Source organism: Trachurus japonicus, chromosome 13, assembly GCF_045865225.1.
Source record: "Trachurus japonicus isolate A0001 chromosome 13, Traja_1.0".
NCBI classification, from domain to species: Eukaryota; Metazoa; Chordata; class Actinopteri; order Carangiformes; family Carangidae; genus Trachurus; species Trachurus japonicus.
Genome location: NC_140919.1, coordinates 37,123,282 through 37,138,786, shown reverse-complemented (window position 1 = coordinate 37,138,786; position 15,505 = coordinate 37,123,282). Strand labels below are relative to the sequence as shown.

Genomic DNA, 15,505 nt, shown 5'->3' with positions numbered 1-15,505 from the left:
ATCTTCCACCTGATGATGCAAGAATGAAGTGAGCAAGAGCAACACAGGCTCACGGTTGCCTCAAGCCTCTAGTCATCCTCCCTGCCAGAAAAGTTATGACTTCAAACTGGAAAACAGTTGTTGTTTTTTTTGCCAGTGACAGAATCACCAGTTTGTTGACGTGCATGTTTGATAGGACACATGAGAGAAAAATGACAGACATCAGGTCTATGAGCATGTCAAGTTCACAGAGAAAAGTCATGCAATTGACTGTAAGTGTGAGTGGTCATTTGTTTTTTCAGTGTGTAAGAGCTTCTCAGAAGTGTCTGATATTGGTTTTTCTCCCACGCCAATAAAATTTGCCTGATGTTTTATGGGAGCTGAGAGACTCACCGTGACTCACAACACATGGTCTCTAAACCGAGGTATAGCTTCATGTGGTTTCATCTCCCGCTCACTCACGATACTCTTCTCCTCCTCCTCCTCCTCCCTGTCTTTCTGGCTGACTCATTTACTTTTTAACATCGTGATCTTCACCACCTGTTTGTCTCACATTTGTTTAACTCTGGGCTCATCTGGCTGTGCGGTGCACCCCGTGGTGCCTGGTCGCTTCCCAGTGGTCTCCCAGAGACAATTAAGTTGTTATTAAAAAAACAGATCCAATCAGTAGCTAATTAAAGGGATAATGAGAGAATAATGACCCAAGCTGAGAGGAGGAAAGCTCAGGAATCTATGGTTGGAGGAAGAGAGAGAGGGCAGAGCTGTGAGAAGTGACAGAGCAGTCAGTGGAAACGTCAAACGCACTTGGGGGGAATGACCATGGATGTACAGTACGAGAGGGAGGAACCAATGGAGGACAGACTGGCCGGTATCGGAGCAGGTGTAGAGGAGGAGAGAGTGATCAAGAGTAGATGAAAGTAAGGGGATTGATGAAGTCATTGGCAGATGTGACCAGCTGCTTGGCCAGCTGTTACCTGAGCAAGGGGCCGTACAGCTGTTGAGGAGGCAGTGAGGATGAGGAAGGAGGGGACTGCTTGGGCAGATTGTCTCCCCTGGATCTTTGGGGCGGATGATGCTGTGAAGTACAGTGTGCCTTTCCAGGGTCAGATTCCTTTAATGTGGTTAATCATGTGGTTAAAGGAATAGTTCAGCTTTTTTTCTTTTTTAGAAATACATTTATTTTCTTTTTTGTTGAGAAGCTCCGGTCTGCAACCGCTTAAAGGGATAGTTCAACATTTTGGCAAATTGGCCCATTGCCATAATCCCTATAGTCATAGCAGTAGGTTCGTTACCTTTAATTGTCGGTGCAAGCTATTTTTAGAACGGCGGAGCTTCATGGGATTTCTTGGTTTCCCTCATCAAACTCATCTCATCTCAGCTATTTTTAGAACGGTGGAGTGGAGCAGCAGGCTGCTCAGGGCTACACTACGGAGGCTAAAGGAATTTCTTTGCGCTATGAGATAATAACGGAACGATACGAGACAGAGCTGTTTTAGAGGTAAATTCATGCAAAACCGCTGATGCACGTTGTGTTCAGGGACAGTTTTTCAGCAAGCAGACTCTGTATTTACCTCGAAAGTGGGTCAGTTTCGTAACGTTCTGTTATTATCTCATAGCGTGGTGAATGTGCAGGTCACAACTTGTCCACGAAAGCGTTTTGGAGTTTTTGGATTTTGTATTTGATGAGTTTGATGAGGGAAACCAAGAAATTCCTTTAGCCTCCGTAGCGTAGCTCTGAGCAGCCTGCTGCTCCGCTCCACCGTTCTAAAAACAGCTTACACCAACAATTAAAGGTAACGAACCTACTGCTATGACTATAGGGATTATGGCAATGGGCCAATTTGCCAAAATGTTGAACTATCCCTTTAACTTGACTCGGCATAAAGACTGGAAACTGTCATTGTCACTGCACATAGACTGATAGTCTGTCCTGCCTGCTGTTGTTAACTAAAATGACCTTTTTGCAGGTGACTTTTTGAGCTGGATTGAGTTCACGCATCACATATCACATATCACTCCCCCTCTCCCTTGCCCCTTAGGAGGTCTTTCACCTCCTACCAGGCCATTGCCTTAATAAGAATGTATTCTTAGCAATTCTTGCCTGGTTAAATAAAGGTTTACTACTACTTACTACTACTACTACATCACACACATGCATACAAGATTCCTTTAGTGTTTATGATGCTGCAGATACATGACTTAAAATGTTCATCTCTAATCACTTTCACATAAACCTGCTTCACTCGGCCTCTTCATTTTGCCTCTAACATGATAATAGCATCTTAAGATCAGCTTGTATTGAAATCATTCAGGCTAATCCTGCCTCATACTGAGCACATTCAAACCACCTTTTGCTTTCTCTCTCTTTCTCTCTCTCTCTCTCTCTCACACACATAACAGGTGGAAGAAATCCGGTGTTTTATCGAATCTCTGGCAGAGAAAGTGGAAGAGGTGAAGAGGAAGCACAGCGCCATCCTCGCCTCACCTAACCCCGATGAGAGTAAGGATGTCTGTCTTTTCTGTTTCTTCTTGCTTAATTCTCTCGGGGTGAAACACAGCCAGACCTTTGCAGATCTGCACTGTGCTTCCGGATGATTTATCTATTGCTTATTTTTTCTCCCAGAAAAAATACTTTAAAACTGTAGATGTCTCACAGAAGGTAAGATTTTCTATTGGAGTGAGCACAGCAAAAACCGTTCAGCCACGATTTTCAGTTTGCAAAAAATATTGACTTGCCCAGAATTCATTGCAAATTAGTCGCACACTTTTTGAAGTTGGACTCTGAAATCCGACCGTTAGTCACATCTAAGCCAGTGCTCTCCACTGGCATCAACAACACACCAGATGAGGGAATATCCAGGCAAATAATTTTGTTTATCTCCAGTAAAAGATTACTTGAGACTAGAATCTGTGCTTTTTTATGTAAAACCTAAAATGTATGTTATTTATGGCTTTAATTTATTCTGCTATATCCGTTAAATGTATTTTCTGTCATTTGTTACATCTTTCCTATTCTGGATTAAATTGTGACATACAGACCACCGTGACCTCCCTAATGATAACATCAATGTTTTCTTCTGAAATGACTTATTAAGAAAAAAAAAGAGAATAAAGCCAAAAATCTGTTATTTATATGTAATTAAATATGCAACAGCAGAAAAAGCCTGATAATACTGTAGTGGCAGATTCCACTCAACAAAAGGATAAGACTGACTATGGATGCAGTTTGACAGAAAAGCAAAAATCCAGGCTGTTATAGAAGTCAGGAGATGAGAGCCGTGTCCTCAACCAATCGGTTATTTCTGTCATTTTGAGCTTTTACACTCTCACCATGAACACTTACATCCTTGTTTGTCCCTTTTTCTCCACTTTTCTGCTTCCTCTCCATTACTTTTTAGCCCGTTTTTACCTCTCCACCTGCTGCTAGCATTGTCGGCCATATCTCTCTTTTTTTTCTCTCTTCCTTCACCCAGTCTTCCTTTTTTCCCATCTACTGTATATTCTCTCACACTTCTACCTCTCTTATTCATGTCAGGGATCAAGACCCCTCCGATCACAAGGGGGATGTGATACTAGTAACACCCTCACCATCCCTTTTCCTCTCCCTGATTCCCTACCTCGCACCTCCCTGAACAGGCATCGATCCGCTTGCAGCAGCACGCAGGCAGGATCACAGGAGCCCTCTAACTAGCTGAGGTGTGCAGGTGACACACAGAGTGGAGCAGCTATGAGGCAAGGTGCTGCATTTAAGATACAAATTCTTCCACAAGCTATCTCCTTTGAGACTGAAATCAATACTCAGTGTGTGTGTCTGTGTGTGTGTGTGTGTGTGTGTGTGTGTGTGTGTGTGTGTGTCTGCATGCGTCTGCCTGGTAAATGCACATACTCCATCAGTTGATCTAGATGTCAGGGTCATTTATTCCTTGGAGATCAGTGTGTTCTTCGCTGTCTGCCAGGAACTCGAAATCGTCTGAATGGCCTCATCCAGGAAACTGCTCTATCTCCCCAACAATGTTTTATATGGTGTGTGTGTGTGTGTGTGTGCATGTGAATGTGTGTCTGTGTCTCTCCTATGATTCAAAATCATATACAACTAAGCTGCATTGAGTTTTACACTTTGTTTGGAAACATAATGCTGTCCAGATTGCATTCATATCAACATCGCAACACAAAAAATCCAGGGCTGCAGTTTCAATTGTGAGGGAGAATTTTTTTAAAAGCACATCACTAACATATTTTCATTGAATGTGTCTGCAAAACTTCACTGTCGGTGTTTCTCATTACTTTTCCTTATAAATAATGCATGATTAGTGTTTTTATGTAAACTCGCAGCACTGGGGTGAAGATTAGGAAGTGTTGTGGTTTTCTGTTATCAGCACAGGCAGGGTGGAGGTGGACCCAAATGTAGACTCACACACAGGCACATTGAGTGAAGTAGTTTTCACGGGGAAAGCACAGGCTCACAGGTAGATGGGTTGACGAGCAGACGGGCAGGAACGCAGGCTCAGAGAGACAAGAGGATCAAATACGCAGTTAGGAGGCTCACAGGGAAAACACACCGGAGCGTGAAGAGGAACTTACGGTAGGTGTGAGTGAGGAGGGCGGAGAAGGTTCTCGTCTGACAGATGAATAGATCAGGGAGGCAGACAGGTAAATGGTAACCTTGAGGGAAGACTGAGGTCATCGGTTGTGTTGAAGATGACGGGTCTGGGGGAAAAACATGCTCTTGCTTCAGTGCAACATGTAAACCAAGCTGGAGATCGGTCAGTCTGTGTCTTTGAGCCAGAATGAAATGTCCCAACATGGATTACAGTGAGATTTTGGTGACACATTGATGTTCACTTCAGGAGGAATTGTAATAACTTTAGTGATCCTCTGACCTTTGCTGTAATTCTTTCCCTTCCTTAGTTTCCTCCATAGTTTGGCTGGTATTTGGTCATAAGCGTTGGACAAATTGAAATTTTGATTAGATGGCGTCAGCTCAAGTCAGAGTGTTAATTATTACAACTTATCCTGTGAGGAAGGTGCATATTTGTAAAGAAATGAGTGGCAAATTCATCCTTTAGTTGTTTGAACAAGAATTATGAGGTCAACAAAATAATTTGTCTGGGAACCATAATTATCTGTGCCAAATTTTCCAATCCGTCTTTTCACAAGAAAGTGAAAAGTTCTGTTGGCACGAAAAGTGAATGCGTCATCCTTTGACCACCTGCACTCTGTACCTAATTTCATGGTAAGGGATGTATTGGCTGTCAGGATATTTTACTGAAAGCTGAAAATGTCAACTTGCAGAAGTAGGTTAGTTGTGTTATTTCAATCTGGACCATTGTGTTGGACCAACATCCCCAGAGATTTAGCGCCACTGAGGCTAAAAATACCCCAGGAATACAGCTTCAGTGCGGTTTGAATGAGGAAATTAACTGCTCCAAATTGAATTTCATAAATTACAAAAAGTCAACACTGACTTGACATGAAAGCCTGTCTCTGGAGTCAGATTAATTCATGTCTTACACCCAGTCTTCACATTTTTAATTTGGTAAAGAAAAAAAAAACATTGCCACTGAATAATCTAGGTGATATTTGTCCTCCAAACCATCTCGGTTGATGGAAATTTGTTATATATGAATGTAATTTGTAGAAAATAGAGTTGTGGGTGTGTGAAAGCTGATAACAACTAAGCAGTGTGTCTCTCCCTCTCTGACTGCTGCTGTCAGTGACATTTCTGTGGCTCAGTGTGTCATCAAAACTACAGTAATTGCACAATGACATTGAAGGTGCTGCTCACATAAAGGCACGGTGCAACCACTTTTATTCCTCTTCCTCTTCCTCATATCCGGTGTGTACTACTGTCTTTTTTTTTCCATCAAAAAATCTTTGCTGTTTTTTTTGTTTTTTTTTTGCTTTTGCTTCTGCTGACACTGATAACAGCTACACACGTATATCTGGTAAACCTACCGTCTGCCACAGTTGATCCGTTTCATAACCACATCACATCTCTCCAGCCACCACCCACTTGGCCGGCTTCACCTGACCCCCTTTTCTCCTCCTCTTCCTCCTCCTCCTCCTCTTCCTCCCCCTCTGCTGTGGGAGCTTTTGTGTTCGCTGACTGAGGCGATTCATGTTGATCTCCACAGGGTTAATGCTGGCCCACTCGCTGCACCCATTTTAACACGCACACACATGTTGACACACATGCACCCCCCGTGTAATATAACCTTGCCCCCCACCATTATGCATTATCCCATATCACAGGTCACCCCCCCGCCCCTCGCTAAATGAAGCATAGCACATTTCCCCCAGGGATTTGCAATATACATCGTCTGTGTGTGTTTGTGTGGGCATGCTCAGCGGCGGTGTACAGTACAGTAGTAGCTTCAGTAATGATGATAGATTAGGTAATAGCTATCAGATCATAATGGATATTGAACCCTTGTTTCCTCATGAGCACATTCTTCTAATGCAGACAGGAAGGGAAGACACAAATGCACTTTATATTTAGAAACAAGATTGAATTCACATTTTCCATTAAATAATTGCATTATTTGTTTTCGTTTGTGGTGTTTGCTGGCCCTGTGCAACATTGCCTCTCATTATTTTGATCGATGCCACAGCTCTTGATAGATTCCATAACAAAAGGTCAAAAGTCAGTGATGATTGCTGCTTCCGCACGGGCTTCAGTGGCCTTTACACTCAGCGTCTCCCAGGAGACCGTGAGGTTGATCAGATGAATCGCTGCCTTTGGAGAGGAGGAGAAGGTATCAAAACAGTTTAATCAACATTGTAGTAGTGTGGTATTAAAAAATGAATCTTCGTGAATCGTGAGTCCCACAGTGAATCGTGAGTCCCACAGTGACTGATGCATTGTATCAGATAGCTCCCAGACATGAGGACAGGTCACAGCGCTGCACAGTCAATTCCCACATTAGTTCTCTGCTGCAGTCTGATAACTACTGTAGGTGCAGCTTATCTCTTCCAAACCACCATTTCCCCTCTCTTTGGTCGCAGGTTAGATACCCATCATCATGCTCCCAACGGAGGACAGTGTAGCTCAGTCTGTGTTGTAGTATTTTGTTACTGAGTATATCCAGTCAGTCCCAGAGGACGACAGCAAGTGTCACTATTGTGATTTGTGATGATAACCTTTTATTGAAAATACCTGCAGGACATCTCAATGCATTTGACAGGACAGGTGAATGAAGACTCCCCTTCATGTTAAGTGCACATGCAAGGTGTTAAAACCAGCGTCAGTGTCTGTTAACACTTTTTTATCAGTGTGTTTTTTTTCCCGAGTCAGCATTTCTATATTTGTTTGAACACATTTGTCTACAGCACTTTGCTTCCTCTTACTCCTGCTACTGTATTCACGCATGGCATCAGATACATAGACAACAATTCACACTTATATTCACATGGGTAATTTTACGGCCTCCAATTAGCCTCATCAGTGTGTCTTTGGGAGCAAACCTGAGCAGTGATTCTGTCCTGGGATCATAAACGTTTGATCCCAGTGCACTTAAAGCACTTTTCTTGTTTGTGCATTAAAACCATTTGTAGCATTTGACACAAACGGCCCGAATCTTGTGGCACTATCTACACAGAGCATGTGCAGAGTTTTAAATCAGTTGTAATGTCAAACTGCAGCTGTTGCCGTCTGCCAGGAAATTAGTCCACAAGTTACGCAAACAGTTTTTACCTTATACCAAGCCGTGACAATGGAGGTAATGATGAGTGTTGTTGTTGCCCTTCAGAATGAATTCAAAATAGAGTCCAAAACTCATAGTTGGACTTTTGCTTCACTACCACCAGACTACAAATGTGCTTGGATGTCTAGTTAATTAGATGCAGAGAATCAGCCTCTTAAGTCTGACACTCGAGAGTTTATTTAACAACATTTTTTAGCCTGTTTCTCCAACCGCTTTGTGTTTGCTTCCTCTGACATCTCAGCCTCCAGACTCTAAAGAGCATCTTTCCTGACTCTTAAAAGTCCTCCGCTCACAGCACTGGAGATGCTTGTTTTAATTGCAGCCTGTGAGTGTTACTATTTCTGGTGTCAGTTTTTTTGGCTGAGTGCGCTCCCACCCTCCGAGTGCGGTTTGCCAAAGCTCCTCCACTCTTCACCAAAATTTGAAAGTGTTGTGTAAGTTCCCCCAGCTCTCTGTTTTCCCTTTGTTGTCCCTCGGCCATCTTTTTCTCTGTGTCTCTCTCAACTTCACTTTTCTCTTATACATCCCCCTCATACTGTCTGAGCTGATGTAGTGTTATAGGCAGTAGAGCCACAACCTTATACTGTGGAATAGTGATGTCCCTCATTAAGGGGAGCTAATACAATGTCCAAGGCTAAGGACACACAGAGACACACAGTGGAGGTCAAAGTAAGATAACTCAGGGATAAATCAGTTTATCGATGCAGCGGTCACTGAGAGCTGTGCAGTGTTATTGCACTGATGCAGATTAAATGTCAAGTGTTGGGAGGCAAGGTTAAGTTTCAAAGTAACTGTGCCACCGTGATGTTGGCTCTGAGTCAACCTGTTACAGTGTCTTGGAGGACGTTGCAGGAGAAACAGAGGTTGTTAAGGAGAGGAAGCAGGTTGTTAGCAGGAGACTTAATCAGATACAACGGTCACATGTGCAGCCCAGAAAGTGATTTAGTCTAAATGGTAAAACAGTCTTGATGAATGAGAGTTAACATAGTCATGGCTTGATTGTGAACATATCCATCCAGAACACATTAAAATTCAGCTTAACCTCAGGCTTGAAGATATGGGTTTTCCGGACTGTCATAATGAGGTTCATAATAACCGTCTGTGTGATTACTATGTTATTTAATCCTGTGATGAAATATTGTGGTCCTGTGGTTACATTGTCAAAGTCACAACCAACCACTAAGAAGCCTGTGAATATTCTCATTTGTCCAGGTCAAAGTTATCTCAAGGAAATTTAAATCGAATGCAACTGGACTTGGTTAGACGTTTCACCTCTCTACACCTCTCTTCACCAGTCCTAGCCTGGTCAGATGTGTACATGAACTGATGAAGCCTCTTGGAGATAACCACTGATAAGTTAACACAGCAAAACCAGCATCCCCCCACAGCAGTCTGAGCTCACATCTTTCAAAGTTCATACTCACAGATTTCTTTCAATTTACCGTTTTGATTTTCTTCAGCCCCAAACAATGCACCTTGAGGGGTGTGGTGCATTTCTCACATTTCACAGATGCAGTAGTAGATTACTGTCAGGACCTGCAAATGATGTAAAATCATCACACTTCACTTAAAAAAAAAAATCAAGCCCAATGTGTCCAGTGGGTCCAGACGGGGTCGTTGAAGTGCAGCAAGAGATCAAGGTGACCACTGCTATTGAATAGTATGTGTCCTGATTTTTGTTAAGTTAAACACATGAATTAAACTATACAGTGGAATTATATTGTAAATAAATCTTGCAAATATTTTTTAAAATAATAATGGCTAAGCTACTGAATACATAGCAGTGTCTTTATCTGCTATTTATACTGTATTTTATTTGCCTATTACTAGGGAAACAATATTGTTGTATTTCTATTTGTGACTGTGAGCTCATCATGCAGTGAAGGAAAAGTCCAAAGTCTAAAAGTCTATAACCAGGACTTCAATGGTACCTATTATTTAAATTATTGACTGGACTTTATCTCTACCATCAGTTCGCCATCACTCCTGCACTAAGGCAAATAATCTGTAATGTTTGTCAGATGTTTCAGTCTCTCTGAAACATCAGACACCTGGACTCTAGACGATCAATAAGCGCAGCAAACAGACAAAGGACTGGTAATATATTTACAGAGAGAGCAGAGGCAGACACACACACACAGACTGTGAGATGGAGAAAGAAGATAAATGGCTACAAGTCAGAGACTGCAATGACAGCGATTGACCCTGAGTTAGAAAGGAGGAAGCAGAAATCGGCTCGGTGTCTCGTCAGTGTCATGGCACCCTGACATCAGATTGACACACACACGTTATGCCATTATAATAATAGAACCCAATTTATCAGTGTGAGAAGCAGGCTGCTGACTTTGGTGGTCAAGAAGAAACCTGGATAGTGGTTAAATGTGTGAATAAAGAGGATAAATGCTGCTGCTAAAGCTGATGTAAAGCAAAAAGTTAATGTGGGAGAATTGACCCAGACAGTAAGGGTGTTAAAGCAGAAGTAAGCGATCCGGTCATTTTGGCTAACTTCTTGTCAGCCGATGGAGTTAGCAGTCCCCGTCCTCGTCCCTACGTCACCACATTCACGCTCATCCCTTGGCTGCACACACAGAGAGGACCGCCCCTTTATGCCGTTCTCTCTCCTCATTGGATAAAGGTTGTAGGATACAAGGAAAGTTTTCTCCTCGGCTTACAGCAGAGCAGAGTGACTGACAGACCCGTGTTTCAGACCAAACACTCTATGTAAGTGATTGCTGTCGGAAGATATAACTATTTAAGACTTATATTAACACAAAAATTCTGCTTACTTCCGCTTTAATCTTTTCCAAAATCCTTATAGCATGCTCTCTTACTCTATTTCTGAAGTCATATATATCGTCCTGATCAGTAGACATGAAGGCTGGCAGTGCGTGAGAAATCTAGTTGTGTTTGCAAAGGCCCTCAGATATGATGCTGCAAACAGGCCATTTACTGTAGGATGACGATGTAATACTGAGCCTCAGGTGCAGGGTTAGGCTGATGGCTCAGTTGAGGACATTTCACCAAAGTATCCTCATTCAATGTCTTGCTGAAATATAGTGATACGATCAATACCTCTAAGTATAAAGCTATTGCCATCAGCCTGATAACTCCAGCACAAAAACTGGAACTTGTGTGTAAGTCTTTGATTGAAAGTGTAAAGTGTTGGCTGAGCTTGTTCCTGTCTGGTCTGCTTTGTTTCTCTGGATTTATTCAGTTGTTCCAATTTCATTTTGTCAGGACAAATATGCCAGGGTTTAATCTGTTCCCAGTAAACTGCCCCCTGTGGGAATAACTGTATTCAGGAATAATCGAATCGTACGTGTGACCTGGTAGTTGATGTCATATGCCACATGCGTGTACCTATAATACAGAAAAACTTGTTTAGGGTCTCTGTTGCATTTAAAGGATACTTTTGTAGTTATTCTCTAGTTTTCATGTCTTTTTGAAGGTTTAAAACAAATTGATTCTTTAGTTTCTAGCCAATGTAGAAGTGAAGGAGCATCACCTACAGTTCACAGTACACGAGTGGTGTGTTGTGTAGTAATGGCAAAAATGCAGTGTTTGTTATGTATCATAATATTAGGGTTCGGGTTAGCCATTAGAGTGTATTACAACAATAGTGTGTGTGGTTCTGTCTCCATGTGTGAGATGGGTCTATTAAAATCCTGGTTTACAATTTGTGTCAAAACCAAACATCAATTTGCAGATTGTCAGATTGTGATAGTGAGAACAGAGGCATGTCATCAGCTCCTATCATCCCAATGCACCACTCTTACATTTCTGAAAACGGTAAACAAGCTTTGGCCACAGCGCTGACACATTAATGCACTGAAAAGGCACAAGAGAGCCGCAGCAGAAGTGATCCCAGTTGTGTCTTAGGAAACGTGTGTCGATTTTTGTTTTTCCTTTATCTTAAATTTGAAATAGTCTGGTTTATTCCGCATAATTTCATGTCGTATTCTGATTGGTTCATTTGTGGATGTGGTCACAGCACCAGGCACAGCAGATCAGCTGTTACAGGATCAGCAGAGACAGGACCATGAGAAGACTGTGAACTTGTGTCTGAGATAGCCCAAAAAATTATATCACGTGTCATGTTCATAGAGCCAAGTATCTTGTCAACCACAAGCTTAGTTTATCAGTTTTAATATTTTCTTGACTACAATGAAAGTCAGTGACAGACGTTATTAGTTATAAGAATTTGGTTACAGGTTGTGTTAGTAGCATAAATTCTTCTTGGTTTTGTTGATTTCATTGATTTCTTGTTGCAGTAAATCCATTGAGTATCACTAGAGTTATCCTGCGGTTCTCCCTATATTTTTCTTGTTTTGTTCTCTTAACTTACAACTTTGAAGTGAAGTCAAAAAGGTCATGAAAGTAATCTTTAAAAAAGAGAGTGAAATTATTATTATATATTGGATTAAACATTGGATTAAATGTCATGGAGCACCGTCTTCTTGCTCTCACATTTCCTCCCATTTCTTCCCGCCTCGTGGCGTATCTCTGGCTCTCGCTCTGTGGCTCTCTCGTTGCCTCTTCCACTTTGAATCTGATGCTGGCGAGAGGACCGACTGCACAGATCGCCATAGCAACACAGTCTTAATGATGGCAACAAGCGTGACCTGGAGATTCTGTGTGAGAGCTGCGGGGAGAAGGCAGGAGTGTGAAGCCACCGCTCAATTGACTCCTCAGTTTTGCCCTCTAATTTGCTTCCCTCTCACTTCTCCCTCTACTTATTCATCAGTGTCTGTTCTCCTCCTCTTTTCAGACAGCCAATAATGAGGCTGAATAGACACTTGATCGAGCAGGTTGGCCTCCTCTGTGTGGTAAACACGAGGGGGAAATCTAATCCAGCTCCTTAGCACACAATCCACAGACGCACACGCTACACACATGGCCCAAATCTAAGTAGACTTTTGTGTTATTGTCGGTGTGAAGCCAGCACCGATGACCTCAGCAGGTTACCAGAGGCTGCTCACACAACTGAGATCGTTTCTGAAGCTGTGGATAAGCGAAGACAACACAAAACACTGTTAAACAATTCTGGAAAAATACATCCAGTACAGCTAGTAATCAAATTACAGTTTTAACCAGTTTTAACCAATTGTCCCCAACACACACACACACACACACACACACACACACACACATCCACCACTAAGCACTGTTTATTCATTTTGCCCTTCGGGCCTCAACCCACCACCTGAGTTCAGCGTCTGACCCTGACAAACCTAATGTATGCTGCACACATGTGGCCGTGGGCAGGAAAGTTATTGTCCAGAGATGCAATTTTATTCAATTATATACAGAGGAAACCGCTTGCAGAAATAAAACTTTTTTCCACATTAGCTCTCTAGCTTTCTTTATCCCCATGTTCCACATTGATTTAATATTAATCTTGGTGTTATTTTAACATTCCTTTACATTTCTTTTTCCTTCGGCTTTTCATGGTTTCCTCCTATTTTTTTAGGCAAGACTGTAGATTTGCTGTATTTACACTGTTTTCTTCTTTGTGTGTATCTTTGACAAACCAGTGGTGAAAAGGTCAACGGGATAAAGGTAAAGTTCATGGTTTCTGTCTGCCCTGTGCTCCTCTGTTTTTTTAGTTTTAGGTCATTCAGTCAAATAAAATGAACAAAGATAGATGTGGTCAACTGCTCAGCCCAAAACAGGTCAAAGGATAAGTAAATAAATGTTGAATCAGATTTTGGGCTGCATACGGATGTCAACTAATGACAAAAACCAATTTGGCCATTTGAAACACAATAACCCTGAGCATCCTATCCTATCCTATGTGGGTTTCAAATGCTGATCACGTCACTGCAACCTTCCTGGCCTGAGTCTGATCAGTGATCTTTCTTACTATACATAATCCTCACTCTGTCTACTACTCTGTCTAAAAAAGACAGTAGGCTACTGTCATAAAAAACATCCTCCTTGGTTTCAGCCATTTAATATTTAAATGAGCCTGTGCTTGGCATCCGGGTATAAAATGATGTCATTTTATCAGTTAGCGCCCATGCATGTCGACCGCTCTGTCCCACTGAGCCCTGATCTACCACAGGCTGATGTTTGCTGATATGGAAATACGACTGTTAAGTAGATTAAAAGCTTGTAGAGCTGTTCTCATCAGTCTGTAATAGGTTCACCATCTCCACTGAGCTGTTATAGTTGTATGTTATCAGGCAAGCTGGTTAGAGGATTTATCCCAGTTTATCACACTGTGGACCCTCCGCTTTCTGTTGACTGGGTTTTATATTTCCAGCTCAGTGTACCAGTCATGTTTTCCTTCATGAAGTCCATACTCATGTAGTCTATAGATGTACTGTGCAGAGAAAGATATTATCTCTGTTTTTAAGCCTCTTTCTTGTAACAGAATATGTGCAAATATTATTTTGTAGTGATTGAACATCTAGCAGTGAGTGACGTCTTCCTCATGCTGTGTGATGAGATTGTGTCCATGTTTCCTATAAGTCTTCCCTCACACCCTTCCTCTGTTTGTTACTGATCTTACTGGGCTTCTGCAGAGACAAACTCACACTGATGAAGTTCTGAAGGCGGCATGATTGAATAGTTGGACTTAAAGGACAGTCTCTGCTGTAATTGTGGCTTGCTTCCTAGGAACGTGTTAACATATGGAGATTTGGGTCTCTTTTGGCATTAAGATGATAAATGCCTCTCTCTTTCCTTTGCAATGTTCTAAAAATGGCACGTAATGCTCCAGGGAGAATATGTGAGGGAGACTTGGTGTGAAAGCCGTTCTGTTTTCTGCTTTCTCTCCTTTTTGTTCTCCTCACCTGGCATCACTTTCTCCCCAGTCTGTACTGAAAATCAACACTAAAAAGCAACCTGTTTAATATTTGTATGCAACATTTTAATACATTATGAGTTGAAAACAAATAAGAGTTCATGTATTTATCAACAACGACTATGCCATCTGTGAGAACCCATAAGTGGTGACTGAAATAAAAATGGCTCAGTTTGGGTGGTATGAAATATGGCTAATGAACTATAATTGTTAGACTGAATAATGTAAATTTAAATTGTGGTTTCCACTACATAATTGTGTGTTATAAACCACTTATTAAATATTCATAGTGCTTATGGAAGCCAAATTGTTGCAGCTGAAATGAAGCGTAACCAGATGTGGTCAAATTAGGGCTCAGTGCAGTTTGATTTGTACCTGTGATGCCAAAATATCCATCCATTTTCTTCCACTTAGCTGGAGTAGGGTTGCAGTGGCAGCTGGCTAAGCAGAAGCCCCCAGCTCCTCTCCGGGGATCCTGAGGTATTCCCACACTAAATTGGATTTATAATGCTTTCAATGTGTTCGGGGTCTACTCCAAGATCGCTGTTGGACATGCCCAGAAAGCCTCCAAGGGGAGGCGTGCTGCTTCCTCTCAGTGTAGAGAGGCTTTGAGCTCCATTTGGAGGTCCGAGCTCCTCATCCCTGTGGCCGATTCCAGCCACAGAGGAAACCCATAAAGCTAATTCTTTTCCTGACCAGCACCATCAGATAAAATGTTTATTCAGAGCATGTGTAATAACCCGAAGTGCCTGCAAAATATAATTATGAAACTGCAGGTTGGGCTGTAGCTGTAATGAGCAACAGAAGGGAGAAAAAGATTAAAAGGATGAGTGTGTCAGTTTTTCTTCAAGACGGCCACATGATGTGACAACCACTCCAACCATCCTTCAGTGCCGCTGCCTTTTGAAGATTGCACTGATGAGAAAAACTGTCTTCTCCTTTACAGACACAGGTTTGTTTTAATCACTGACAGAAACCTCCTTCCTTTCACATACTCCACAACAATTATAACAGC

The 15,505-nt window shown here is 42.0% G+C and overlaps 1 protein-coding gene across 6 annotated transcripts in view; it reads left to right on the top strand.

Moving 5' to 3' along the window:
- stx1a (syntaxin 1A (brain)) overlaps window positions 1–15,505 on the top strand; it is a 61,101-nt gene that overhangs the window by 23,789 nt on the left and 21,807 nt on the right. For all 6 annotated transcript variants that reach the window (XR_015037498.1, XM_085796376.1, XM_085796375.1 and 3 more), the window contains exon 3: window positions 2,380–2,479. Coding sequence is in view for 5 of the 6 variants with exons in the window: in XM_085796376.1 (XP_085652502.1) it covers window positions 2,380–2,479 (100 nt within the window). In the remaining variant the exon portion in view is untranslated. The remainder of the gene's footprint in view (window positions 1–2,379; window positions 2,480–15,505) is intronic.